This window comes from Bombyx mandarina, chromosome 16, assembly GCF_030267445.1.
Source record: "Bombyx mandarina strain Sakado chromosome 16, ASM3026744v2".
NCBI lineage: Eukaryota > Metazoa > Arthropoda > Insecta > Lepidoptera > Bombycidae > Bombyx > Bombyx mandarina.
Window position 1 is genome coordinate 3,286,303 of NC_143222.1, and position 23,821 is coordinate 3,310,123.

At 38.9% G+C, this 23,821-nt stretch overlaps 1 protein-coding gene and 1 long non-coding RNA gene across 2 annotated transcripts; both read left to right on the forward strand.

Annotated features, from left to right (window-relative positions):
* Positions 1 to 1,830: 1,830 nt before the first annotated feature.
* Positions 1,831 to 10,237, forward strand: LOC114252915 (inositol oxygenase). The gene is made up of 7 exons (XM_028187606.2): positions 1,831 to 1,913; positions 2,911 to 3,091; positions 3,970 to 4,178; positions 6,152 to 6,288; positions 7,535 to 7,669; positions 8,513 to 8,608; positions 9,362 to 10,237. Exons 1-7 carry the CDS (start codon positions 1,899 to 1,901, stop codon positions 9,468 to 9,470), a joined length of 882 nt encoding a protein of 293 aa, XP_028043407.2. The 5' UTR covers positions 1,831 to 1,898; the 3' UTR covers positions 9,471 to 10,237.
* A 1,887-nt stretch (positions 10,238 to 12,124) lies between these two features.
* LOC114252820 (uncharacterized) lies at positions 12,125 to 14,825 on the forward strand. Its single transcript, XR_016324333.1, has 2 exons — positions 12,125 to 12,260; positions 14,607 to 14,825. It is a non-coding gene; the product is annotated as an uncharacterized LOC114252820 (long non-coding RNA).
* The last annotated feature ends 8,996 nt before the right edge of the window (positions 14,826 to 23,821 follow it).

Consider the following 23,821-nt stretch of genomic DNA (forward strand, 5'->3'; position numbering starts at 1 on the left):
AAACATTTGTTCTTTAAGTCTTTTGTCAAATTGAGAATAGAATAAATATAGTTTGTCTTTATTAATGTTTTCTATAGTGTAGCCTTGGCGAAATTTATGATTATAGAAGTATAAAATACAATCATAATAGTGTACAAACTTACGATTCAATAAATTATAGTCGAATTTCGACTACTGCGGGTCCTCTAGTTTATTTAATTTTATTAAACAAAACACAAGTAGTGGATTTAAAATAAAACGAATTGAAACGAATTTTGTGTAGAATGCGCATATACTAATTATGATTTGTGTTGGTTAATTTTATTTTTATTACTTAAATGCGTGCACGATCTTAGCGCCCATCTGATTCTAAGTTACCGAAGCCCATAGATATGAACAAAGTAAATGCCGTCACTCACCTTGAGATATGAGTTCTAAGTTTCAGTTTATACAGTACAACGGCTGCCCCGCCCTTAAAACTGAAACGCATTAGTGCTTCAAGGCTGAAATAGGCGGGGCGGTGGTGCCTACCCGTGCGGACTCACAAGAGGTCCTACCATAAGTATTTTCACGGGTTTGATTTTTATTCAATAACATTCCATCATCGTGGATTCATCATCATTGTTCCATGATCGTCATCCGTGAACATGTGTTAAGTGCGTATTTCAATATTTTTTTTAAATTATTCCTGCCCGCTATATTCGAACATCGGCACAGTCGCATCGCTCAATACGAAAGCATCGGGCATATTATCTTTTAGGCCACGAGGACTTAAATTTAAGACTTAAGTTATAATAGAAGGACTTTGTGGAAGGACTTTCCTTCGAGTATTGATTGAATTGACACAGACAGTAGAGACAAAGCAATTTTTATTAACAATATAAAAATAATAATATTTATAAGAAATATAACAACAATAAGTAATTATAACAAGAACAAGACATAGCTTACACAAGAAATTGTTGGAACGTGCATTAAATGCCTATCTTACAATACAATGAGCTAATATTAAACTAACAATCAGTGAAGCTGTCTTTTGAACTGTAGCAGCAATTTAAGTCGCTTTGATTTTATAGTTAAAAAAAAATGCATCGTCACTCGGGATGATAGTAGGGTGTATAAGGGTTATAGTTGTAGCAGTTTTACGTACAATGAAGGTCTATCAAGAGATTACTTCGTTCTAAGTGGATACACACGAAGTCTCTTTGGTAGAGAAAAAATATTTTGTTTTTTTATTGCTTAGATGGGTGGACGAGCTCGCAGCCCACCTTGTGTTAAGTGGGTACCGAAGCCCATAGACATCTACAACGTAAATGTGCCACCCACCTTGAGACATAAGTTCTAAGGTCTCAGTATAGTTACAACGGCTGCCCTACCCTTCAAACCGAAACGTATTACTGCTTTACGGCAGAAATAGGCAGGGTGGTGGTACCTACCCGCGCGGACTCACAAGAGGTCCTACCACCAGTAATTACGCAAATTATAATTTTGCGGGTTTGATTTTTATTACACGATGTTTTATTCCTTCACCGTGGAAGTCAATCGTGAACATTTCTTGAGTACGTATTTCATTAGAAAAATTGATACCCGCCTGAGATTCGAACACCGGTGCATCGCTCAACACGAATGCACCGGACGTCTTATTCTTTAGGCCACGTAGACTAAATATTATATATTCTTGATATATTCTTGTTTTTAAATATATATATATTTTTAAACATTTGAAGTACACTAAAACACTCCAATATAGAATTAACTTTATCAAAGTTAACTAAAGCCACCATTATCAGATAACATGTACTCGAGATGTTAACGACAGGTATATAAATCCATATTAAATAACTAAGATGTTATAAATATTTAACATTTGACGTTCGTTTTTAGTCTTTGTATTATTGTGTGTTTTAACAAATAACAAAATGGCCGCCGAAGTTGTAAGTAGCTAAAGATGTTACGTTAATAAAATAAATTTAAAAATGTGATCGCGAAGAGTATTAATATAAGTTTTATGCCGGTACAAAGATATTCTAAATAGCTATGTATCTACTAAGTGTATTTAAAAAATTCTAACAATTAGGTAACTAATTAAAAAATCAAGCATATCAAATATTATATATTTATCCTGTCTATTTTTTTCGTGAAGCATTCAAATAAGTTAGAATTCGACCGCCAATGGATTCCTCGTCACAGTATTTAACAGGCGGATTTTTTTTAAACCGTAATGCGTCTTGAGACGTTTATCCCACCTTTCGAACCGGAACGCATTATTGCTTCAGGATTTTAATAGGCTTTATAATATAACTAGTATAGACCAGTTGACGGTTACACTGCGTCGGAGCAGGCTGATGTTCAATCTCCGGTGAGGCGGTTAACCTCCTTTACGACCCTTACTGCAAAAGATGCGGCCCTGCGATTTTAGGCCTCACACCGTCGTAGCTTACTATACTTTATTATATCGTTTGTATTTATTGCTTAGATGGGTGGACGAGCTCATAGCCCACCTTGTGTTAAGCGGTTACTGAAGCCCATAGACCACTATAACGTAAATGCGCCACCCACCTTGAGATATAAGTTCTAAGGTCTCACTATAGTTATAACGGCTGCCCCACCCTTCAAATCGAAACGCATTACTGCTTCATAGCAGAAATAGACAGGGCGGTGGTACCTATTCGTGCGGACTCACAAGAGGTCCTACCACCAGTAATTACCTACGCAAATTATAATTTTACGGGTTCGATTTTTATTACGCGACGTTATTCGTTCACCGTGGAAGACAATCGTGAATATTTGTTAAGTACGTATTTCATTCGAAAAATTGGTACCCGCCTGCGGGATTCGAACACCGTTGCATCGCTCGATACGAAAGCACTGGACGTCTTATCCTTTAGGCCACGACGACTTCTTAAAATCTGCTTTCAAACTAATAAATAGGAAAAGAAGCCCGTGTCCATGATCGACCCGTCGCAGCTTCTGCGTCCAGAGCCGACGTTCAATGACAAGCCCATCGACGCGTTCAGGGACTACAGCGTCGACGACACGGACCCCATCAAGGAACGGGTCCGACGCACTTACTACTTGATGCACTCCAATGTTACCGTCGATTTGGTCAAACGTGAGCATCTATTTTTTTTTAAATGCCATTGTAGGCAGACTAGATACGGCCCAGGTGATGGTGAGTGATTACCGTCGCCCATGGACTTCAGTAATGCCAGGGGCAGAGCTAAGCCGCTGCCTTTTTTATTGCTTAGATGGGTGGACGATCTCACAGCCCACCTGGTGTTAAGTGGTTACTGGAGCTCATAGACATCTACAACGTAAATGCGCCACGCACCTTGAGATATAAGTTCTAAGGTTTAGTACAGTTACAACGGCTGCCCCAACCTTCAAACCGAAACGCATTACTGCTTCACGGCTGAAATAAGCAGGGAGGTGGTACCTACCCGTGCGGACTCACAAGTGGTCCTACCACCAGTAATTACGCAAATTATAATTTTGCGGGTTTGATTTTTATTACACGATATTATTCCTTCACCGTGGAAGTCAATCGTGAACATTTGTTAAGTACGTATTTCATTAGAAAAATTGGTACCCGCCTGAGATTCGAACACCGGTGCATCGCTACATACGAATGCACCAGACGTCTTATCCTTTAGGCCACGACGACTTAAAATTTGGTATTGGCTTTGGCATTAGCATCAACAGTTCGATGTTTTGATTGAACTTCAATTAAGCTTAGCCTATTCAATCAAATAGCTGAGGAAGTTTTGAGTTTTTGTTATGATATTTTTTTAACTTTATGTGGCTCTCTTGTAAAGTTACATGTCGCTTAAACCAAATAACCTTTCACCTCTCGATAATATAATGATATTTTTACGTAAAATGTCTATACGTACGTTTTTATGTAAAAAAATAATGTCTTATTATTTTATTCAAATCAAAGTACTACAGGAAAAATCGAATAAGTAATAAAAATGTAATGTTTATAACCAGAAAAACGCGAGAAATGGCTAAAGTTCAACCACTTCAAGGCCACAGTGAAGGATGCTCTCATCAAGCTCAATGAGCTGGTGGACGAGTCAGACCCCGACACGGACCTACCAAACATCGTGCACGCTTTCCAGACCGCTGAAAGGATCAGAGAGGATCACCCTGATGAGGACTGGTTCCACCTTACTGGCCTCATTCATGATTTAGGCAAGGTAACGTTGTCCAGAAGATAAAGTCAATCTCTGTAGCAGAATAAATAAGACTAGTGGTCCCGCAGTAGTCGAAATTCGACTATAATTAGTTGTAATTATAAGTTTGTACACTTCTATAATCATAGATTTCGCCAAGACTACACTTTAGACAAATATTAATAGAGATAAACAATGATATATTTTAAACTATTCTCAATTTGACCACAGACTATAAGCAATAAGAAAAGTTTGACAATAAACAAGTAGAATGCATGCGTGTGTATGTCAAATACATGGCAGTGTGTGTAATGTTTTTATTCATATATTTAATGTATTTTTTATGCATAATTTAAAATAATATTAACATTGTGCACTCCTTCTCTATATTCTGAATAAGTGTGGGAAATTTCGTAATCCTCCGTCCGCGCAATTTTCGTAAAAAAGAGTACAAAGTTTTGCTTCACATATTAATATATAGATTAATTTACTCTCTGCAGTTTTAGAGAAAATAATACGACTTATGTAATACAAATTACTTCTTTGCGTTTTTAATCTACTTATCAACTTCTATTCAAATCGATCGTGGCTCAAAAATTGCGTCGTAAATATTACAATGAATGTTACTCAGGCTGTTTTTCTCTCCCAGTTTTTTTCTCATTATCTTGCGCTAATTCAATTATGACCCATTGCATTTAGACTTGATACATTGTCACAATTTATTTCTTGGTAAATTGTCACAATATATATTTTAAGAATTCATAATTTAACAACAACGATTTCACTGTAACAGCTTCAATATTCATTTTAAATTTAGCTTTGCTTCGTCTATCCTATTATTGGCGTCATCTTATTCTACGAAACTCAAAGAAATTGTGATTTTTTTGGAATACCTAGTCTGAGTTTAAATTTCTATTGATCTGCTGTAGTTAAACGAATGTTTATTTATTGGGCTGTTTGTTTGAGTTTGAATTCACTCAAGTACTTGATGAATAATTAGGTTGCTATTAGGATTAGGGAACCTTCTGGTATTGTTTCAAAAACGATTGACAATTACCGCGAGTCGCCTCACCATCGCCTCACACACACAATCGGTTATGGACTCCACAGTGGCGTAACGATCTAAACCAGCCTTTCCCATAGTGGGCGATAACGCTCCCCTGTGGGCGCTGCAATCCTAAAGGGGAGCGGTAAGAGACTCAGAAAAAAAATGGGGACGTTGTGTAGAGGCTTGCGAGGCGATTTGTAATTTCATCTAGGAGGACCGACTGAGCTCTCGCTATAGTGGTTTTTAAGTAGATGACAAAAATGGGGGCGCTAAAAATAATTTATTCTCAAAGTGGGCAGTAGACAAAATAAGTTTGGGAGCCCCTGATCTAAACGAAGAAAAATACTTTTTTAGTTAAATGAAAGTTGTTTTGTTGTGCTTTCTTACATTAAATTGTTTTTTTCTAGTTAAATAAGTTGAAATACAAAAAAAATGATTCGTATTTAGGGGAGCCAAGATAAACAACCTTACTTTTCTACTCGGCAAATAATTCGGCTATCAACGCCCCGAGACCTTCGTGTACATGACATTGTTTTCTTAATGAAAAGTCAAGACACTCGTAAAAACTGAAGGTTATCATACTTTTCATGTGACGTAGGTACGCGCAATTTTATATCTAAGTAAGTATTCATTGTCACGCTTTGCTGAAATTAATCGTAAAATATTTGAAACATAACGTAACAGCATAGTCGGAATCTTATGGTATATTGCGACAACCTTTTAGCGTCCAGATTAGTACTAATTGCCTTAAGACAGGCATAGACAAAAGCTCGTCTTAGGCTGACTACGCAAGAAAAGCCGAGGATAGGCGGGAGTGGCGCAGGATACTCCAGGAGACAGTTATAAGAGGGGGCCATGGCCATCAGCATTCGGGATTACAAGGTTACAAACAAGGAGAGGGAGGAGGCAAGATAAAATACCTACAACATGTTGTAAATGTCTGTTTTAGGTAATGGCATTTTATGACGAGCCGCAGTGGTGCGTGGTCGGAGACACTTTCCCCGTTGGTTGTAAATGGGCTGACTCTATCGTCTATGGTCCCGAGAGCTTCAAGGACAACCCTGACACTTATAATCCTAAGTACAAGTATGTAGCCTGAGATATCTGTATATGCTCTATGTACGTAGATAAACTCCAAAACTATTATTTAATAATAATAATGACGATATTTTGGAGCTTCAAGGACAACCCTGACACTTATAATCCTAAGTACAAGTATGTAGCCTGAGATATCTGTATATGCTCTATGTACGTAGATAAACTCCAAAAAAATACAATTTACTAATAGTAATGATGATATTTTGGAGCTTCAAGGACAACCCTGACACTTATAATCCTAAGTATCCTGAGATATCTGTTTAAGCTGTATGTACGTAGATAAACTCCAAAACTATTATTTGATAATAGTAATGATGATATTTTGGAGCTTCAAGGACAACCCTGACACTTATAATCCTAAGTACAAGTATGTAGCCTGAGATATCTGTATATGCTGTATCTACGTAGATAAACTCCAAAACTGTTATTTTATAATAGTAATGATGATATTTTGGAGCTTCAAGGACAACCCTAACACGTATAATGCTAAGTACAAGTGTGTAGCCTCAGATGTATATGCTGTATCTACCTAGATAAACATCAAAACTATTATTTTATGATGATATTTTGATATATTATGATGTATTATATGGAGTGCATTTGAAGAGACCTACACTCGGCATTGTGTGGACAAGGGTCGAAGAATATATTATTATGAATACATTTAAAACCGTAACGGGTAAAAATAAATTGAAAACGAAAAAATAAGTTTACCCCGATAGGTTAAATAGGGTAAACATTCTGTTTGTTAACGAAATAATATGTTAATTATTTATAATAAATCAAACGATATTTTGTTTGATAACAAACAGTATTTTTAACAAAGAGCATCATCAGGACCTAAGTCTGCCCTGCGATACTCGCATCCACTTGATTCCCGCGACCAGCAAGGTCTCGGTTCCCCTTCTAGTAGTTCTACTTACGCTACAAAGATTATACAAATTTTAAATATTATAAAGTTATAAACAAAAACTTTTTAAGTTTTTCTCTATAATGCTTAATTATAATTATTGACTTCAACCACTATTTTCACCAAAGCAACGAAATTCTAATTTTATTTCGTTTTGTTTAAGTCTACTTTCCTTTTCATTAAAATTCGTACTATTCGCATTTAGAATCATATTTATAAACATAATTATTAAGTAATAACTAAAGAATGTTGAACAATTCACCTGTCAAACTTTGCGTAAGTAAAATTCCCAATAAAGCAAGTCTTTAAAAAACAAAATTCTAGCACCAAATATGGAATGTACAAGCCCCACTGCGGAATCGATAATTTGCTGATGTCCTGGAGCCACGATGAGTATCTGTATCAATTCCTGCTTCATAACAAGTCTACGATACCTGAGAAGGGTCTATACATGATCAGGTAATTAACATTGTTTAAATCAAAATTTTAAACAAACTTATTTATTATTTAATAAGCTGATAATGAGAATATTGGAATCCCGGCGACACTGTTAATGAATATGTCAATAGATTTTAAGGCGGATGCATGTTCGTCATGTTAAAAAATTCATTTGTTTTATAGTCGCTATTGTGCTTTTACGGCTGCAATTGTGGGCCCACGAACTTAACCTACAAAATTAGAAGTCTAATTCTACCGGTTCCGTATTAACACCACAGATCTAGTTTTTTTTTTAGTGGAGACTAGCTGACCCGGCATACTTCGTAGTGCCTTAATCGATAAATAAAAGACGTAAACAAAAGGAATCCGTCTGACGGGGGGACATCAAAGGGAAAACAAAATTGTTATTTTCTTTTAAATCCGAGCATTTTCATATTTATCTACCTTTTAAACCTTCTCTGGACTTCCACAAATAATTCAAGACCAAAATTAGCCAAATCGATCCAGCCGTTCTCGAGTTTTGAGCGAGACTAACGAACAGCAATTCATTTTTATATAATAGGTATATAGATATTGCTTGTGGCTCAGATACCATACCAGTTTCTCCTGGGCAGGCGGGCGAGCGCGCGCTCAACCAGGTGCTCGGTGTTTAGTAATTACCAAGCAAAAGAATTGAAAGTTTCATTACATTACAATATTGTATATTTATCATGGCAATCATTCGTGACCACACTTTCGATTAATAGATTATATACGAAAATATCATGTCGGCATAATTACATAGCCTACGTACATATGTACGAGTATACGTGATGTCTTAATTACTATATAAAGGCGGACAAAATAAATGTGTTTAAATTGCAGGTACCACTCATTCTATCCTTGGCACGCAGGCGGAGACTACCGCCATCTGAGCAATGAAAAAGACGAAGAAATTCTAAAATGGGTGACCGAATTTAAGTAAGTCTTTCATTTTAACAATTTCAAAACATAGGAATAACTTGAAAATAGAATTTGTTCTTACTCTTAAATTTGAAAAAAAAATTGAAAAAAAAAACAATCACCAAACCCCAAACTAAAATCCTGACAAGGATCATCAGTTAAAACACTTTAGTTTGGCTCGTTACTAAGCCGGAATTCGGAAGATTTTCAGTGTCCTTTTTTATTTATTCATACACATTTTGAATTATAAATAATGTTTTGCTGAATAAAGAACATTATGTAATTGGTAAAGGCTAATTCCTGATAAGTCAAACTGAGTTGTATCTTGGCGTTAGATACTTGATGTCAATAATAGCAAAGTAAACATTATGTTATGTGGTCTATTGAACAAGACACGTACCTATCGAGCGATGCCATTTTTTTTCATGATTACATTGGTAAACGATATCACGGTTCGGTTAATGTTAAGTGATTTCTACAGCCAAAATCACAGTGCTGCCACCCAAATAGAAACAGGGGACAAAATGAGGGCACATTGGGACGTGTGTGGATTTAGGCAATCATTTCACACCAGTTGACTGCAGGGTTGCTTGTCCATTTAGTACAAGAATTAAATGAATCTAAATACTATAAGACTATATTAAAACTAATTAACTATAACTAAATATAAAACCTCGAAGCAAATACTATAAAACTATGTTTGTATCTAATCAGTTTGTAAATGCTCTAGTTTCGCACCGGATAAACTAACGACTTCTGTTTTCCTTGTAGCAAATATGATTTGTACACGAAGAGTGAGAAGGTGCCGGACATTGAGGCCCTTTGGCCGTACTACGAAAAGCTCATTGAGAAGTACATCCCCGGAATCTGCGAATGGTGATAACATCACATCTTTACCGAAACAACCATAATTACTGTAGTTATATAAGTAAATTATATTTATGAATAGTATTATCACCCTCGTGGCCACTTATTTTGGGCGTTCAGTGCAGAAAACCGCGCGAAAATTTAAATTGTTTTTGACATTTGTAGTTTGACTCAACTCAATAACAAGGCAGAGAACAACTCGCTCCTAACCTAAACATCAGCCCGCTGAGTTTCACGCCGGATCTTCTCAGCGGGTTGCGATTCCGATCCGGTAGTAGATTCATTCGCAAAACAGCTACTCTTGAGTTGTTAGGTCTCCTTTGGAGGCGCCCGGGTAGCTGTTGTAGCTGTTAGCAAATCCCACCTCTCCTGGCTGAGCCTGCTCGCCCACCTGTCCTGGTAAAACCGGAAAGGCCTCCGGGCCACCAGTAATCAAACATAAAAAAAAGAAGAACTCGCTTGCCCCTTTTGTTTTATTTTACTCCATCTAGATTCTATATACGTTTAAGTTTGTATCTCATTGAACAATTATACTGACGGACTGGACATTGAATCATTAAAATGCAAGTACCCGCGATTCCAGGTTAATTTATTAAAAAGATAAATTTGACAGCATTTAACTGAGTCAACATTTGGTTTTAGTTAATTTAACGTTATTAGAATTAAATAACAATTAGATGGAATTTAATTTTGAATAATTGGTTGTGAAATACATTAGTTTTATTAAAAACATATCTGGACGTTATGGGGAGAATTTCAAAATAGAAAAAAAAAAGCAAATTAATTAATAACATACAAGTGACCAAAAGTAAATTTCATTAGAATTTGTTTATAGTTAAGTAAACGTCACCAAACGTCTTTCTAGAACTTTTGTAAATATTTTCAATTTCCGACTAGCTCTGGTGGTAGTTCCATAGTCGAATATTATCATTTAATTAATAAATTAAATCTTTACATTAATTCATTATTCAATTAATTAAATCTATTTTTCATGTCATCTTTTGATTGACACAGGATAAATGTCAATATCACTTATTTTATTTTATTATATAGATATTTTTAGCTTTAATAAGTATTGTATAGAGGAACAACTGCATTAAATTACGGCATTCTGTTGAATTTTTAATATAACTTTGCGACTGAAATCCAAATAATTCGGAATATTCAACATTATATTCATAATAAGTGTATCTTATTCCAGTTGTTTACGAAATAAGTAACAATACTATAATATTATATAAATTATTAATACAATAAATTTGTTTTAATTGAAAGTTTCGTTTTGCTTTCATAATTTCTTTACATTTCTTATATTAATGTCAATTTCTCAACTGATCCTTCTCGTAAATTAATTCCAATATCAAAATTAGGTTCCGTCCTGATGGAATGGAATGGCTAATGTCAATCCCATTGATTGACGTGTGGCCGTCGTGGCGTAAAGGGTAAGACGTCCAGTGCAATCGGGTTGAAGCGATGCAACGGTGTTCGAATCCCGTAGGCGGGTACTAATTTTTTTAATGAAATACGTACTTAAGAAATGTTCACGATTGACTTCCACGGTGAAGGAATAACATCGTGTAATAAAAATGAAACCCGCAAAATTATAATTTGTGTAATTACTGATGGTAGGACCTTTTGTGAGTCCGCACGGGTAAGTACCACCACCCTGCCTATTTCTACTGTGAAGCAGTAATACATTTCAGTTTGAAGGATGAGGCAGCCGTGAAAATATACTGAGACCTTAGAACTTATACCTCAAGGTGGGTGGCGCATTTACGTTGTAGATGTCTATGGGCTCCAGTAACCACTTAACACCAGGTGGGCTGTAAGCTCGTCGACCCATCTAAGCAATAACAAAAAATATTTATGCAATTGTCAACAAAAACGTTTGGTAGAATTTAACTTCGAAACTTGAATATTTGAAGTCTGCAAACAAGCGGACAATAAACTTTTTTTTATGAAAGGAAGTAGGAATTTAAAGTTTTTGTTGATCACAATTTATAAACGCACTAATGGGTTTTTTGTTGATCCTCAGAAGAACTGTAATTCGTCACTCACTGTCATCCGGTATAGATCACATGTTTTGAATTCGCGCAAACTTAAAATTTAGCACTAAACCTTAGCAATAAACCAAATTTTTTTCCTTATCAATTCGCTGGTAGCCTAAGGGGCTATCCAAGCATCGCGGGGACGGGAGGATGAGTTCACGGGCTCAACCTGAAAGAATTTAGTATTTAGTATTATAGTAGTCATAGGGAGGGACTCAGTCTGTTTCATCTTCAACCCTTTACTTCATGCGTTTTTTATTCTATTATTTGCATTCCACATATTATTATAAATATTAACAACAAAATTTAGATTTAAATAATAGCGAACAGAAAAAAAAATAACCCAATTTATAAATAAAAATTATATATGTACATATATCATATGTTACATTTGAATCCATACAAGAGAAAGCTGTTCAGATAGTCATTTCTAGAAATATGTTATTTTGAAGTAATTTATCAGTAAAGTTTTGGAGGGGTCACCAAAAAGACCACGATGTACTAGTTAAGTTTCAAACATTAAAAAAAATGCTATCGTGAAAACAATTAATTTATCAAATTAGTATTTTCAATTATCGCTGTTCATGTTTTTCTCATATTTTATTAGTGCGGATAACCTATGACTTGGAGTAGAGCGATGATCATCGGCTATTATCAGACAATTCCACCATTTAAGAATCAAGTGCTAACATATTACTATTAGTCTGAATCGCTCTGAGAAGGAACACAGACGCACTACAATGAAAATCAAGCCAGTGAGTTAATTTTCTTTTTTAGAGCCGTTTTAGATGTTGTTTAGTCTGTGGAATATTTCGTATTTGGAATAGCAAATTTTTTTCAATTAGTAGTTTCGAAAATGTTAAAAAAAGAAATGCCCGCCATTTTTTTTTTGTATTTTTTTTTTGTTGACAGGTTCATAGATTTTTTTTTGAATTTTTGCGAGTCTAAAACTTCATCGATGCTCCTAAAATCAAAAGTATGAATTAAAAAACATTTTCTAAGTAGAACCTTCTGCTGTATTTATTATTCTTAGGGTTCTGTAGTCTGACTGCAAAAAACAGAAATTAATAAATTTCAAATATACATATGTAATAATCTCATAATGTCACATCAAATTCGTTCATGTCCCGTCTATTGTTCGTTGTCCAACTCGCATTTACTTACCTACTTTTTTAATTTACATGTAAATTGAAGTTATAATGAAGAAAAGTTTATTTTCTGACGTATCCATCATTATTTCACAACATCTGTACAAATGAATTAATAACTTCTTTTTATTTAAATGTACCTATACATTATTAGCGTGAAAGGCTAACATCCGACCCTGAAATAGGAAAATTCTAAATTAATAAAAAAAAACATTCAATTTCAATTAGATCTCAGCTCAATCGAGGTGAACTCAATTAAAAACAACATTTACAGTTTCATTTGAAATTAAGCGCAAAATCTAGAAATGTTGTGTTGTGTTGTTTTAATAAACAAATAGACGGTGGCTAGCATAATATTCAAATAATAATAATAATAAATAACTGTGAACAAATCACGCACGGTCATCCAGCCCTAATTTAGGATTTACTGTTTATGGGTACTAGAGACTTATAAACATACTTATATAAGCTTAAATATATATATATAAATACTAGCTTTTGCCCGCGACTTCGTCAGCGTGGAATAGTTCACAAGTAATGCTTTATTTTAGAACAGATTTTGTTAGCATAAAAAACGTTATAGTGAGCCAACCTTAACATATAGACATATGCTGTCAGGGACTTTTTTTTAGATCTTTTAAAGGGGAACAATTGTGTCATACACAATTTTAGCGAAACTTTAACCGTTTCTGCAGCGCACACAGCGGAAGCTCTCAAAAGGGAAAAAAACCCCGGTTTTGAAACATTCTTTATTAGTGCTCCGCTTGTATTAGTCTTAGCGTGATGTTATATATCCTATAATAGCCTTGCCCAATAAACGGGCTATCTAACCCTGAAATAATTTTTCAAATCGGACCAGTTGTTCCTGAGATTGGCGCGTTCAAACAAACAAACTCTTCAGCTTTATAATATTAAGTATAGATAATAGATAGATAATATTCACCCAGATAAAGAAAGAGCAAACAAACGTGTTCATCACACAAATTATGTTTGTCTGATCCGGGAATCGAACCCACGACCCTCGGCGCAACGGTCAGGGTCGCTGTAATATAAATATTTCGACTATGATTTCCTATTTATTATAAATGCCAGTAAAGATTATGACAATGACTGTGTCGAATTGCTTGATGAAGGTAGTGGTATAAATTAACATGAAACATTACTAATAATAACTGAGAGAACTTTTTATTTTGTGTAGAGTTAAGGTATTGTTTAAAATTACATTTCTTTTGTGTTTATTTTATATTTTGACCACTCCTAAAAAGTAAATTAAAAAATACTTAAAATATAAAAATCGATGAAATTCATAACTTGAATTAATGAGTTTTTGCTTGCTGACCGTACGTGCTCTCACTACATTGACGCGTATACAGTTTGGTCACTCACACAAGTAAGGACGGCGCGCAGTCGTACATTGCAGCAACTATAACTACTGCATCACCGAGTCGAAAATGACGATGAATAAGAAAATAGAATAGGGCCTAGCAGCCCGTAGCCACTCATACCCGATCCTGTAGACCGAATGGTAAACAGTCGACGTTGCCTTAAACACGTCATTACGGATCCTCTCAATCCCTTAACGGTGCTTTTAGATACCTCAAGCACCGGTCACCGTCCTCGTCGAACCCGTCGCTTGCGACGAAGAGCTCGACGAGCGAATTAATCCATAGACACAGCATACTGAGTTTCTCGCCGGATCTTCTCAGGTCGCATTTCCGATCCGGTGGTAGATTCTGCGAAGCACTGCTCTTGCTAGCGGAGTCTTGTAGAGTGTTAGCAAATTCTCTCAGGTAGAGCCCGTGAGCTCACCTACCCATCCGGGTATAGCTGGAATAACCCCTTGGACTACCAACTATTCGATAGGGAGAAAAATCCTGGTGAACATTCCCCGGAAATTCCCTTAACCATCTTCTATAAAACTGATAGCCTAGATCTACTTTGTATTTTATCTAGGATTCCCCGGTCTCCATGATCGACCCATCTCTGCTACTGCGTCCGGAGGCCAAGTATGACGACAAGCCCGTGGAAGCCTTCAGGGACTACAACATCGACGAGAACGACCCCATAAAGATGAGAGTTCGGAAAACATATTACGACATGCACACGAATATGACTGTTGATTTTGTCAAAAGTGAGTATAAAGCAGTACCGGTATGATATATTTCTTTACGTTGGTCCAGGGAGAGGTACTCAAGTACTCACGTCGTACGTTGCTTAAAGTTGGTCATTGAAAAAAATACACGTAGTACCTACCTAAGCCGAAGGTTATATTAAAGACTAGCTGTGCCCGCCACTTCGTCCGTGTGGAATTTAACAAAACATTACTTTATTTGAAAATAATTTTAGATTTTTTCTAAGATATAAGTAGCTTAAGTTTCTACTTATTACATCAGCTATCCGCCAGTGAAAGTCCCGTCAAAATCAGTCCAGCAGTTTCAGAGATTAGCCGGAACAAACAGACAGACAGACGGACAAAATTTGTAAAAAATGTTACATTGGTACATGTAACGCATATAAATTCATATGCATGTAGTAAAAAGCGGTTATTTTAATGTTACAAACAGACAAACACACAGTTTTGTGTATTGTATAGATAATAATCTTTTATGTTTCGTGGTATCATTGTGTTATATGGGAAACGAGGGTACTAAGGATTCGGGTGCGTACCAGAACTCTTATGCCGGCCACTTAGCCTTATGTAAAGGGCCGTCAAACATTCATTCGCAAACTTAGCGGCTGTGCAAATGGTTTCGGTACTCAATTTGCGAACCCGTTTGCGCTTCCTCTACACTTGTTTACGAATGTCTCACGAATTTCTCCTCCTTTTTAATTCGTCAATAGAACATTGAAGAGAAAAAGAGTTTTGAATTCTTTCCCATACATCATTAACAGCCATGCTGTTTATATGGGATTTCTTTTTATGAAGATAGTCACAGTAGACGTCACGATCTATGAAAATAGCGAAACGTCTGTTGCCTTCGCAATCCTGGGCGCAATTGGTCACACGAATGTGTGGGAAACTACGCGAAGGATCGCAGTTCGCGCGCTTTGATGTCTGTTAAAAAACCGACACAGCTTGGAAAACCACGAATGCAGCGAAAACTTTGCATAATCATTTGCAAATGTCGTCCTACACTTGCGGGTTTGCGTATTCGTGCGAATGTGAGTGACCGGTATTAGATTCTGTCACAATGCGATACTGATGACACTTTTGCTACTTTACTTTACATTACTACTTTATTTTTACGGATAACGCAAATTCGCCTCCTCATTGAACTCTCCGGTCATCGTTCTCTTCGAATCCGTCGTTTGCGACGAAGAGCTCGACTAGTAAATTAACCCACAGACACAGCCCATTGAGTTTCTCGCCGGATCTTCTCAGTGGGTTGCGTTTCCGATCCGGTGGTAGATTCTGCGAAGCACGGCTCTTGCTAGGGTTCGTGTTAGCAACGTCGTCAGGTTTAACCTCCGTGAGCTCACCTATTAGTTACGGTTACGCTGAAATAGCCTCTCAAGGCTATCAGCTGAGGTAGGAAAATAAAAAATAATTGAACTCGTCGATTACGGCGAAGAGTTGGACGTGCGAACTAACCCATAGACACATCCTACTGAATTTTATCATCAGATCTCAGTGGATCGCGATTCCGATCCGGTGGTAGATCCTGCGAAGCTCTGCCCTTGCGTTAGCAAATTCTCTTAGGTTGCGCCCGTGAGCTCACTTACCCGTCCGGTCGTAAGTGGAATAGCCCCTTAGTCTATCAGCGAATAGATAGGCGGGAAAATGTGATTAGATAGAAACACAAAATTATGCAAATTCGCCACAGACTACGTATAATCGTATCTATGTACAGTCAAACCTGGGTAAGTGAGAACTGGATAAGTGAGAAAACTCTATAAGTGAGAGTAATAGCCAGGAACCGTCATTTTAAGCTCCAAAAACCTCTATTAGCGAGAAACAGAAACCTCTGTAAGAGAGAGTCGTTATTCCCTCATGGACCTCCTAATTGCTATGCTAATTATCTATACCTCTATAAGCGACAGTCGAGCTTTATTTATTTATATTATTTAGGAGGAACAAATGAAAAAAGAAATTACAAATTTAACATCTGCTATTTTATGACTCATTTTTAACTTTTGTGCAACTTTCTTCCATTGTTTTTGTATTGTTTTCTCGTCAATATTGAACCTATTCTATTTCGTGGAACTAAATAACGTTGTTATACTATCGCATTCTTTTCGAATGGACACGTGTGCCTGTGTACCGTCCTGTTTGTCGGACTTACTCAATTTATCGTTAATCAATTGCGAAGGAAAGTTCTGTTCTGCATCATGTCAAAACGGAAAATTAAAGTACTTTTTTTTTTTTTATGATTGAAAGTTTACTGGTGGCCCGAAGGCCTTTCCAGTTTCACCAGGACATGTGGGCGAGCAAAGGCTCAGCCAAGAGGGGTGGGATTTGCTAACAACTGCCCGAGCGCCTCCGAAGGAGACCTAACAACTCAAGAGCAATTGTTTCGTGAATGAATCTACTACCGGATCGGAATCGCGACCCGCTGAGAAGATCCGGCGAGAAACTCAGCGGGCTGATGCATGGGTTAGGTTGCACGTCGACCTCTTTGTCGAGTTCGACGAGTACGGTTACCGGGGTCCCTAAGCCTGCCCCTAGTATTAGAGCTGAAGGCATCTAATGCAAAGGTTATTGGATCTGATGGATCCGTAAGGACGTGTCTAGGGCGTCGACGGTGACTGGCTCCTGCATGATCAGGATTCGGGGAGTAGTCAGCGGCGGCAACGATAAGGCGATTATCATGACGCATAGCCTTATCGAAGTATCGTTCCGACGCTGTCTTCATGTATTTCCGAATTGATTCGAGGCCCAGGTCGTCGTGTAGGTCAACGTTCCTCACGAACCACGGAGCCCCGACAGCTAACCTGCAAAAGCGGGATTGTAAAGATTGGAGGGTGTCTATGTGTGTGCGGGCCGCGTGAGCGAACACCACACTCGCGTAAGTCATGACGGGCCTTATGCAAGTTTTGTAAAGTGTCACCTTGTTCCGAAGGGACATTTTACTCCGCTTACAGATCATGGGGTAGAGTCTACCGAGAATAAACGCGGCACGGTCACGGACTGATTTTATATGCGGGCGGAATGTCATCGATGCATCCAGGGTAACGCCCAGGTACTTGACCTTCCTGGCCCAGGGTATGGGTTGTCTAAAGAGAGTAATCGGGGGTGTGAGATTCCTCCTCCTAATCCGGGAGGAAATCCGTGTGGAGCTTCCCCTCTGAAATAGCACCGCAGTACTTTTCGCTGGGTTGATGTCTATGCGCCATTTTCGGAACCACTGTCCTAGGGCTAGGGCTGCGCTCTGAAGCTTCTTCGCGATTAGGGACTTATTTCTACTAGAATAGTAAACAGTCGTGTCGTCGGCGAATAAAGCTAAATGGGTCGGCGGCGACCGGGGAATATCGTTGACGAATAAGCTAAATAGGAGGGGTGAGAGGACAGAGCCCTGCGGGACTCCAGCTGTGAGAGGTCGTGGGGAGGAGCGGGTTCCCTCGACTCGATATCGAAAAGAGCGGTTCGACAAGAAGTCCCGTATGATGAGCACGAGACTATCCGGCACGCCCATGTTGAATAGTTTGAAAATCAAACCATTGTGCCAGACTTTGTCGAACGCTTTTGCGACGTCGAAGAAGAGAGCTCCCGTGTATAACGGTTTTGGTCGATTAAGCCCCACAAGAATGTGCTCCGTGAGGCGGTGCACCTGTTGAACGCATGAGTGATTTGTACGGAATCCGAATTGTTCATCGATGAGAATGCCCTTGGATGAGACGAAATCTCTGAGGCGCTTGTAGAGCAGACGCTCATACAGCTTGCCTATAGACATGAGGAGGCTAATCGGGCGGTAGCTCGTCGGATGATTTTTTGGTTTACCGGGTTTATGTATGCCGATAACGTCCGCTTCTTTCCACACCGCGGGAAAGATACAGTTTGCCATAGCGGCATTGAAAATAGATGCCAACATCACGATGAGTTGGACGGGTAGAAGTTTAATAACGCGGTTAGATATACCGTCGGAACCGGGAGCCTTGCGAGGACGTAGGTCTTTGATCAAGTCTTTAACTTCCATCGGGGTGACGGGTGGTAACGCATCCGAGGGTGGCAAGGAGGCTCTGCGTTCTACCTCACTGTCTACTAATTCTACATGAACAGGGTCCACGGATTGAGTGCTGGGCGTGCACTAGATTTGCAATGTATCGGTGGGCAGCTCTGCTTTTTCGTCATCATCAAAGGCCGCGAGTCGGCCTGAGGGGCCTACGAGGGGGGGCATAGTTACTACCGTATCCGATTTGAGAGTACGAGCTAAGCGGTAGTAAGACCTTTGGGAGGGCGCGAGTCCTTCTAAGAAATCAGACCATCTGGCATCTCGGACTTCGGCGATGCGAGACTTTACGTCGCGTTGTAGGGCACGCATTCGAATACGATTTTCCGCGGTAGGATACCTGTCGTAGGCGCGTATCGAGGCGTTCTTAGCTCTAAGGAGTTCCCTAATATCGTCGGACAATTTGAAGCGGTAAAGGAAGTCCTCCGCTACAACTTGTTTCGATGACCTATCTAATGTCGAGGTGATGTGTGATGTTACGATGTCTATGGCTTCAGCGGTATCCTGAGGAGACGGGGTAGAGTCCGGGTTAAACGGGAGCGATGGTGGATCAGATTCAGCCAGGCTGATGCCCAGCGTGTGCCAATCCACCACAGTCCTCGTGACGGGAACGGAATCGGGAGCGCGACCAATTAAAGTACTGTCATTAAGTGATAAACTTAAAATAGTTAATGCGTTTGAATCTGGAAAATCGCGAAATGAAATTCAGAGGGAGCATTAGCGAGAAACTCGGGTTAGTGAGAAACCTCTATAAGCGAGAATGAGTCTGTGCTCCCTTGAACTCTCGCTTATCCAGGTTTGACTGTACTTAGGACGCTTTTTAGGTTATTATTTTTGAAGGGCCACCGGCTTATTTTACTCTGGAATAAAAATGCTAAAGTAAACCTTTTTGTTAGTTATTACGTTTTATTAACAAAAGAAAAGACTAAAAGGACGACCGTTCCAAAGATTTTTTTTATTGCCCACGGGTCATGCCCATATCCAAAGGTAGGTAGACGACATAAAGGCCGTTGCAGGCTATACGAGAAAGAAGAAATGCCACGACCAGCACATATGGCAGGATTTGGGGAGGCATATCCGAAAACAAAACAATCTTTGCCGGTATCAAATGTGTAGAAAATTTACATTAAATAGTATGTACCTAAAGATGAATTAAGGTTGTTAATAAAGGCTTCTTTGTCTTTATCTTTATCAGCACTATATTATCTTTTATTACAAAAGAAATAAATATCGGTGTACGTACGGTGTACGGGTGTACAAGGTTACACCCGTATCTTTAGTCGTTTACACGAGCTTAACTCGACTCGACTCAACCTCCAACACGCGTTTTGGTATGATTAGTCGTAAAAATAAACTCCACTCAAACGTCCTTGGAAAAATTTCCTAACCGGAGTGAAGTGACCGACCTGTCAAGTTAAGGTACGTCGCGACGTACCTTGAACGTTCCTCAAGGCTGGTTTTCTATCGATGTCCAAATAGTATGTGGACCGCAAATGGAAATATATGATATTGTTGTGCAATGGCCTGGATCTGTGCATGATTCGCGCATATTTTGATAATTTAAGTTTGATAATATTTATTAATAAAGTAAATAGTTCGAGGTTAGACATTTGAAACTCTTTATTTTATTTACCTACATAAGAGTCATATTTTGCTTACTACCTGATAAATAAAGTCAATGCGATTATAAGTTTTATTTATATAATAATAAACTGGTGGTTGTGGAAAAGCACTTCAACAACACGATGCAACCAAAATCACACAAAAGCGGCGAATAAAAATACAAAGCCGGATCCGAAATCTAAAATAATAATAGGTTAGAAAATAAATAATACACTTTCAGATTTACCGCACGCACACATATTTACGAATAACTCAGCAATCAAAACATCAAACAAGTTCATCTAGTGTCAAACAGACAGCGGCAGCTTGACTTTGACATTAAACAATGACCATAGACTACAGAACTCTATGGGTTTGATGCTAGCTTGATCAAATTTTCATCATTATTACCTCACTCGAGGACTGTTGAGGAATATTGTAATGGTCGACTAAAAATACCAAACTCGAGTAAGTTTGGAGGGAATTCTCGAGCATCATCGGATGAGTTAAGAGTGGAGGACTATTTTACGAAACGTCTAAAGATACGGGCATCAGTTTGTCTTTATTAATATAAATTTGTCTTAGTTTGTCTTTATTAATATTTTTTTATAGTGTAGCCTTGGCGAAATTTGTGATTATAGAGGTATAAAATACAATCATAATAGTGTACAAACTTACAATTCCAATTAATTATAGTCGAATTTCGACTACTGCGGGACCTCTAGTCTCTATTATTGAGTTAATCGAAAATATTGTGTCTTTAATAATCGACATGCAAAGCATTTACAAAAATTCATTACTAATCTTTGTGATGACGTTTTCTATTTACACGACTAGGTACGTACCGTCGTCTATAAAGCATTCAAGCTTGAAGGCTAGCACTTTTTTGTAATCGAATTGAATTGGCTTCTATTAAAACATTTTTTTTTATTGCTTAGTCGGATGGGCGAGCTCACGGCCGACCTGGTGTTAAGTGTTTACCGAAGCCCGTAAACATCCACAACGTTAATGCGCCACCCACCTTGAGATATAAGTTCTAAGGTCTCAGTATAGCTACAACGACAGCTCCACCTTTCAAACCGAAACGCATTACTGCTTCACGGCAGAAATGGGCAGGGCGTTGGTACCTACCCGTACAGACTCACAAGACATCCTACCTCTAGTAATTACGCAAATTATAATTTTTGCGGGTTTGATTTTTATCACACGATATTTGTTCCTTCACCGTGGAAGTCAATCGTGAATATTTGTTAAGTACGTATTTCATTAGAAAAATTGGTACCCGCCTGAGATTCGAACACCGGTGCATCGCTCAACACAAATGCACCGGACGTCTTATCCGTTAGGCCACGACGACTTCATAGTCGTCATAAGTCTCAGTTTTATACAACAACGACAGCTCATCCCCTCAAACCGAAACGCATTACTGCTTCACGGCAGAAATGGGCAGGGCGTTGGTACCTACCCGTGCGGACTCACAAGACATCCTACCTCTAGTAATTACGCAAATTATAATTTTTGCGGGTTTGATTTTTATCACACGATATTGTTCCTTCACCGTGGAAATCAGTCGTGAACATTTGTTGAGTACGTATTTCATTAGAAAAATTGGTACCCGCCTGCGGGATTCGAACACCGGCGCAGTGGCGTCGATCGATACGACCGCACCGGGCGTCTTATCCTTTAAGCCACGATGACACTATTCTTATCAGCTCATCGTAGTGAAATATTTATGTTAATTTTTGATTGCTTGAACAATGATTCATAGACGATAATTAGCGTTAGAGACAATGATTAGCGTTAGAGTCGAATTTACGATCGCTGTTTTCTATCATAGTGTTTGATACTGAGTTTTTACTGGTGGTAGGACCTCTTGTGAGTCCGCGCGGGTGGGTACCACCACCCTGCCTATTTCTGCCGTGAAGCAGTAATGCGTTTCGGTTTGAAGGGTGGGGCAGCGGTTATAACTATACTTGAGACCTTAGAACTTAAATCTCAAGGTGGATGGCGCATTTACGTCGTAAATGTCTATGGGCTCCAGTAACCACTTAACACTAGGTGGGCTGTGAGCTCGTCCACTCATCTAGCAATAAAAAAAAAAACCTTATCTACCCTCGTTAATATGTAACTGCTAGTTTGAATGTGTTAACTTCAATGACTTGATAACAATCATTATGGTTGTAGATTGATAATTATGCCTGACAATTGAAACATTTAATTAACAGATACCAATTAAAGATGTCATAATCAGACATTAAAACAACATTTAATTTCGTCCATACTGTTAAATATGTCCCTAACAAAATACCCACAAATTACTCTGTAAGCATGTGATCAAGAATCAAACAATTGAAAATTTACATTTAAACATCTGTAATAAATAAGCATAAGAATCAGAAAAAAACAAGTACCATGTTGTTTAACGCTCGAAATGTTTTTCGTATATAGCATATGCATAGAACATTGATGTGTGTGTGAATTCCCTATAGCCGCCGAAACGGCTGGGCCGATTCGCTAAAATTTGCATAAAATCCTCAGATTGACATAGCATAGCAACCTATGAAGTCTGGTAGCGATCGGTGTGCTTAGTGCGAGTTTTATAACGTTCTCGATAGCGTAAAAGTTAGCTCATATTTGTATCCAGTTGAAACAGCGTCCCTAGCGGCAAACGGCCGTCACCAAACATGCCTCGCAGGCATGCCTCGCGTGCCCCGCCGTCGGTCCGTGTTCAAGCGCACGTACGCACGCCGCCGCCGTAGCGTCTAACGCCCCCGCCCCCGCTACCCCCGCGCCCGCGTCAATCACATCAGTTTCGTCCGTCGCGACCTCAATAGCGTCTAGTTCAGGCTGCGATACCGAATCGGAGATGGACTTCGAGTCCGCGACTAGCCCTCAACCCGGAACCTCGGATGGGTTCCAAACTGTAACGCGCGGTAAAAAGCGTACTCGCGTCGTGGAGTCCCGGAGCTCCGTGACGAAGCAAACCAAGTCCGCGACCGCCTCCCGACCACAGGTAGTCGTGACGCCGGAGTCGGACTCCGCCCGCCGCGTAACCCCACCGCCGCGCCCAAAAACCGCGCCCGCGCCTAAAACAGTTGTCCCGCCCCCGCTGATACTCCAGGAGAAGTCAGCGTGGAATCGCGTATCCCAGGCCCTTCAGGCCAACAAAATTAATTATACCCATGCGCGTAACGTCGCGCATGGGATTCAGATTAAGGTCGCAACGCCGGGCGACCATAGGGCCCTCTCTGCTTACCTCCGAAAGGAGAACATAGGTTATCACACCTATGCTCTTCAGGAGGACCGCGAACTCCGCGTAGTGATACGCGGAGTCCCCAAGGAACTCGACATAGACTACGTAAAGGAGGATCTGATCGGTCAGTCCCTCCCAATAGTTAG

What these genes read in the sequence shown, in the direction of transcription:
- LOC114252915 (XM_028187606.2), top strand. An exon ending in TACCGTCGATTTGGTCAAAC is followed by an intron (nt 3,092 to 3,969) that starts GTGAGCATCTAT and finishes GTTTATAACCAG; the next exon opens with AAAAACGCGAGAAATGGCTA. An exon ending in ACTTATAATCCTAAGTACAA is followed by an intron (nt 6,289 to 7,534) that starts GTATGTAGCCTG and finishes ACAAAATTCTAG; the next exon opens with CACCAAATATGGAATGTACA.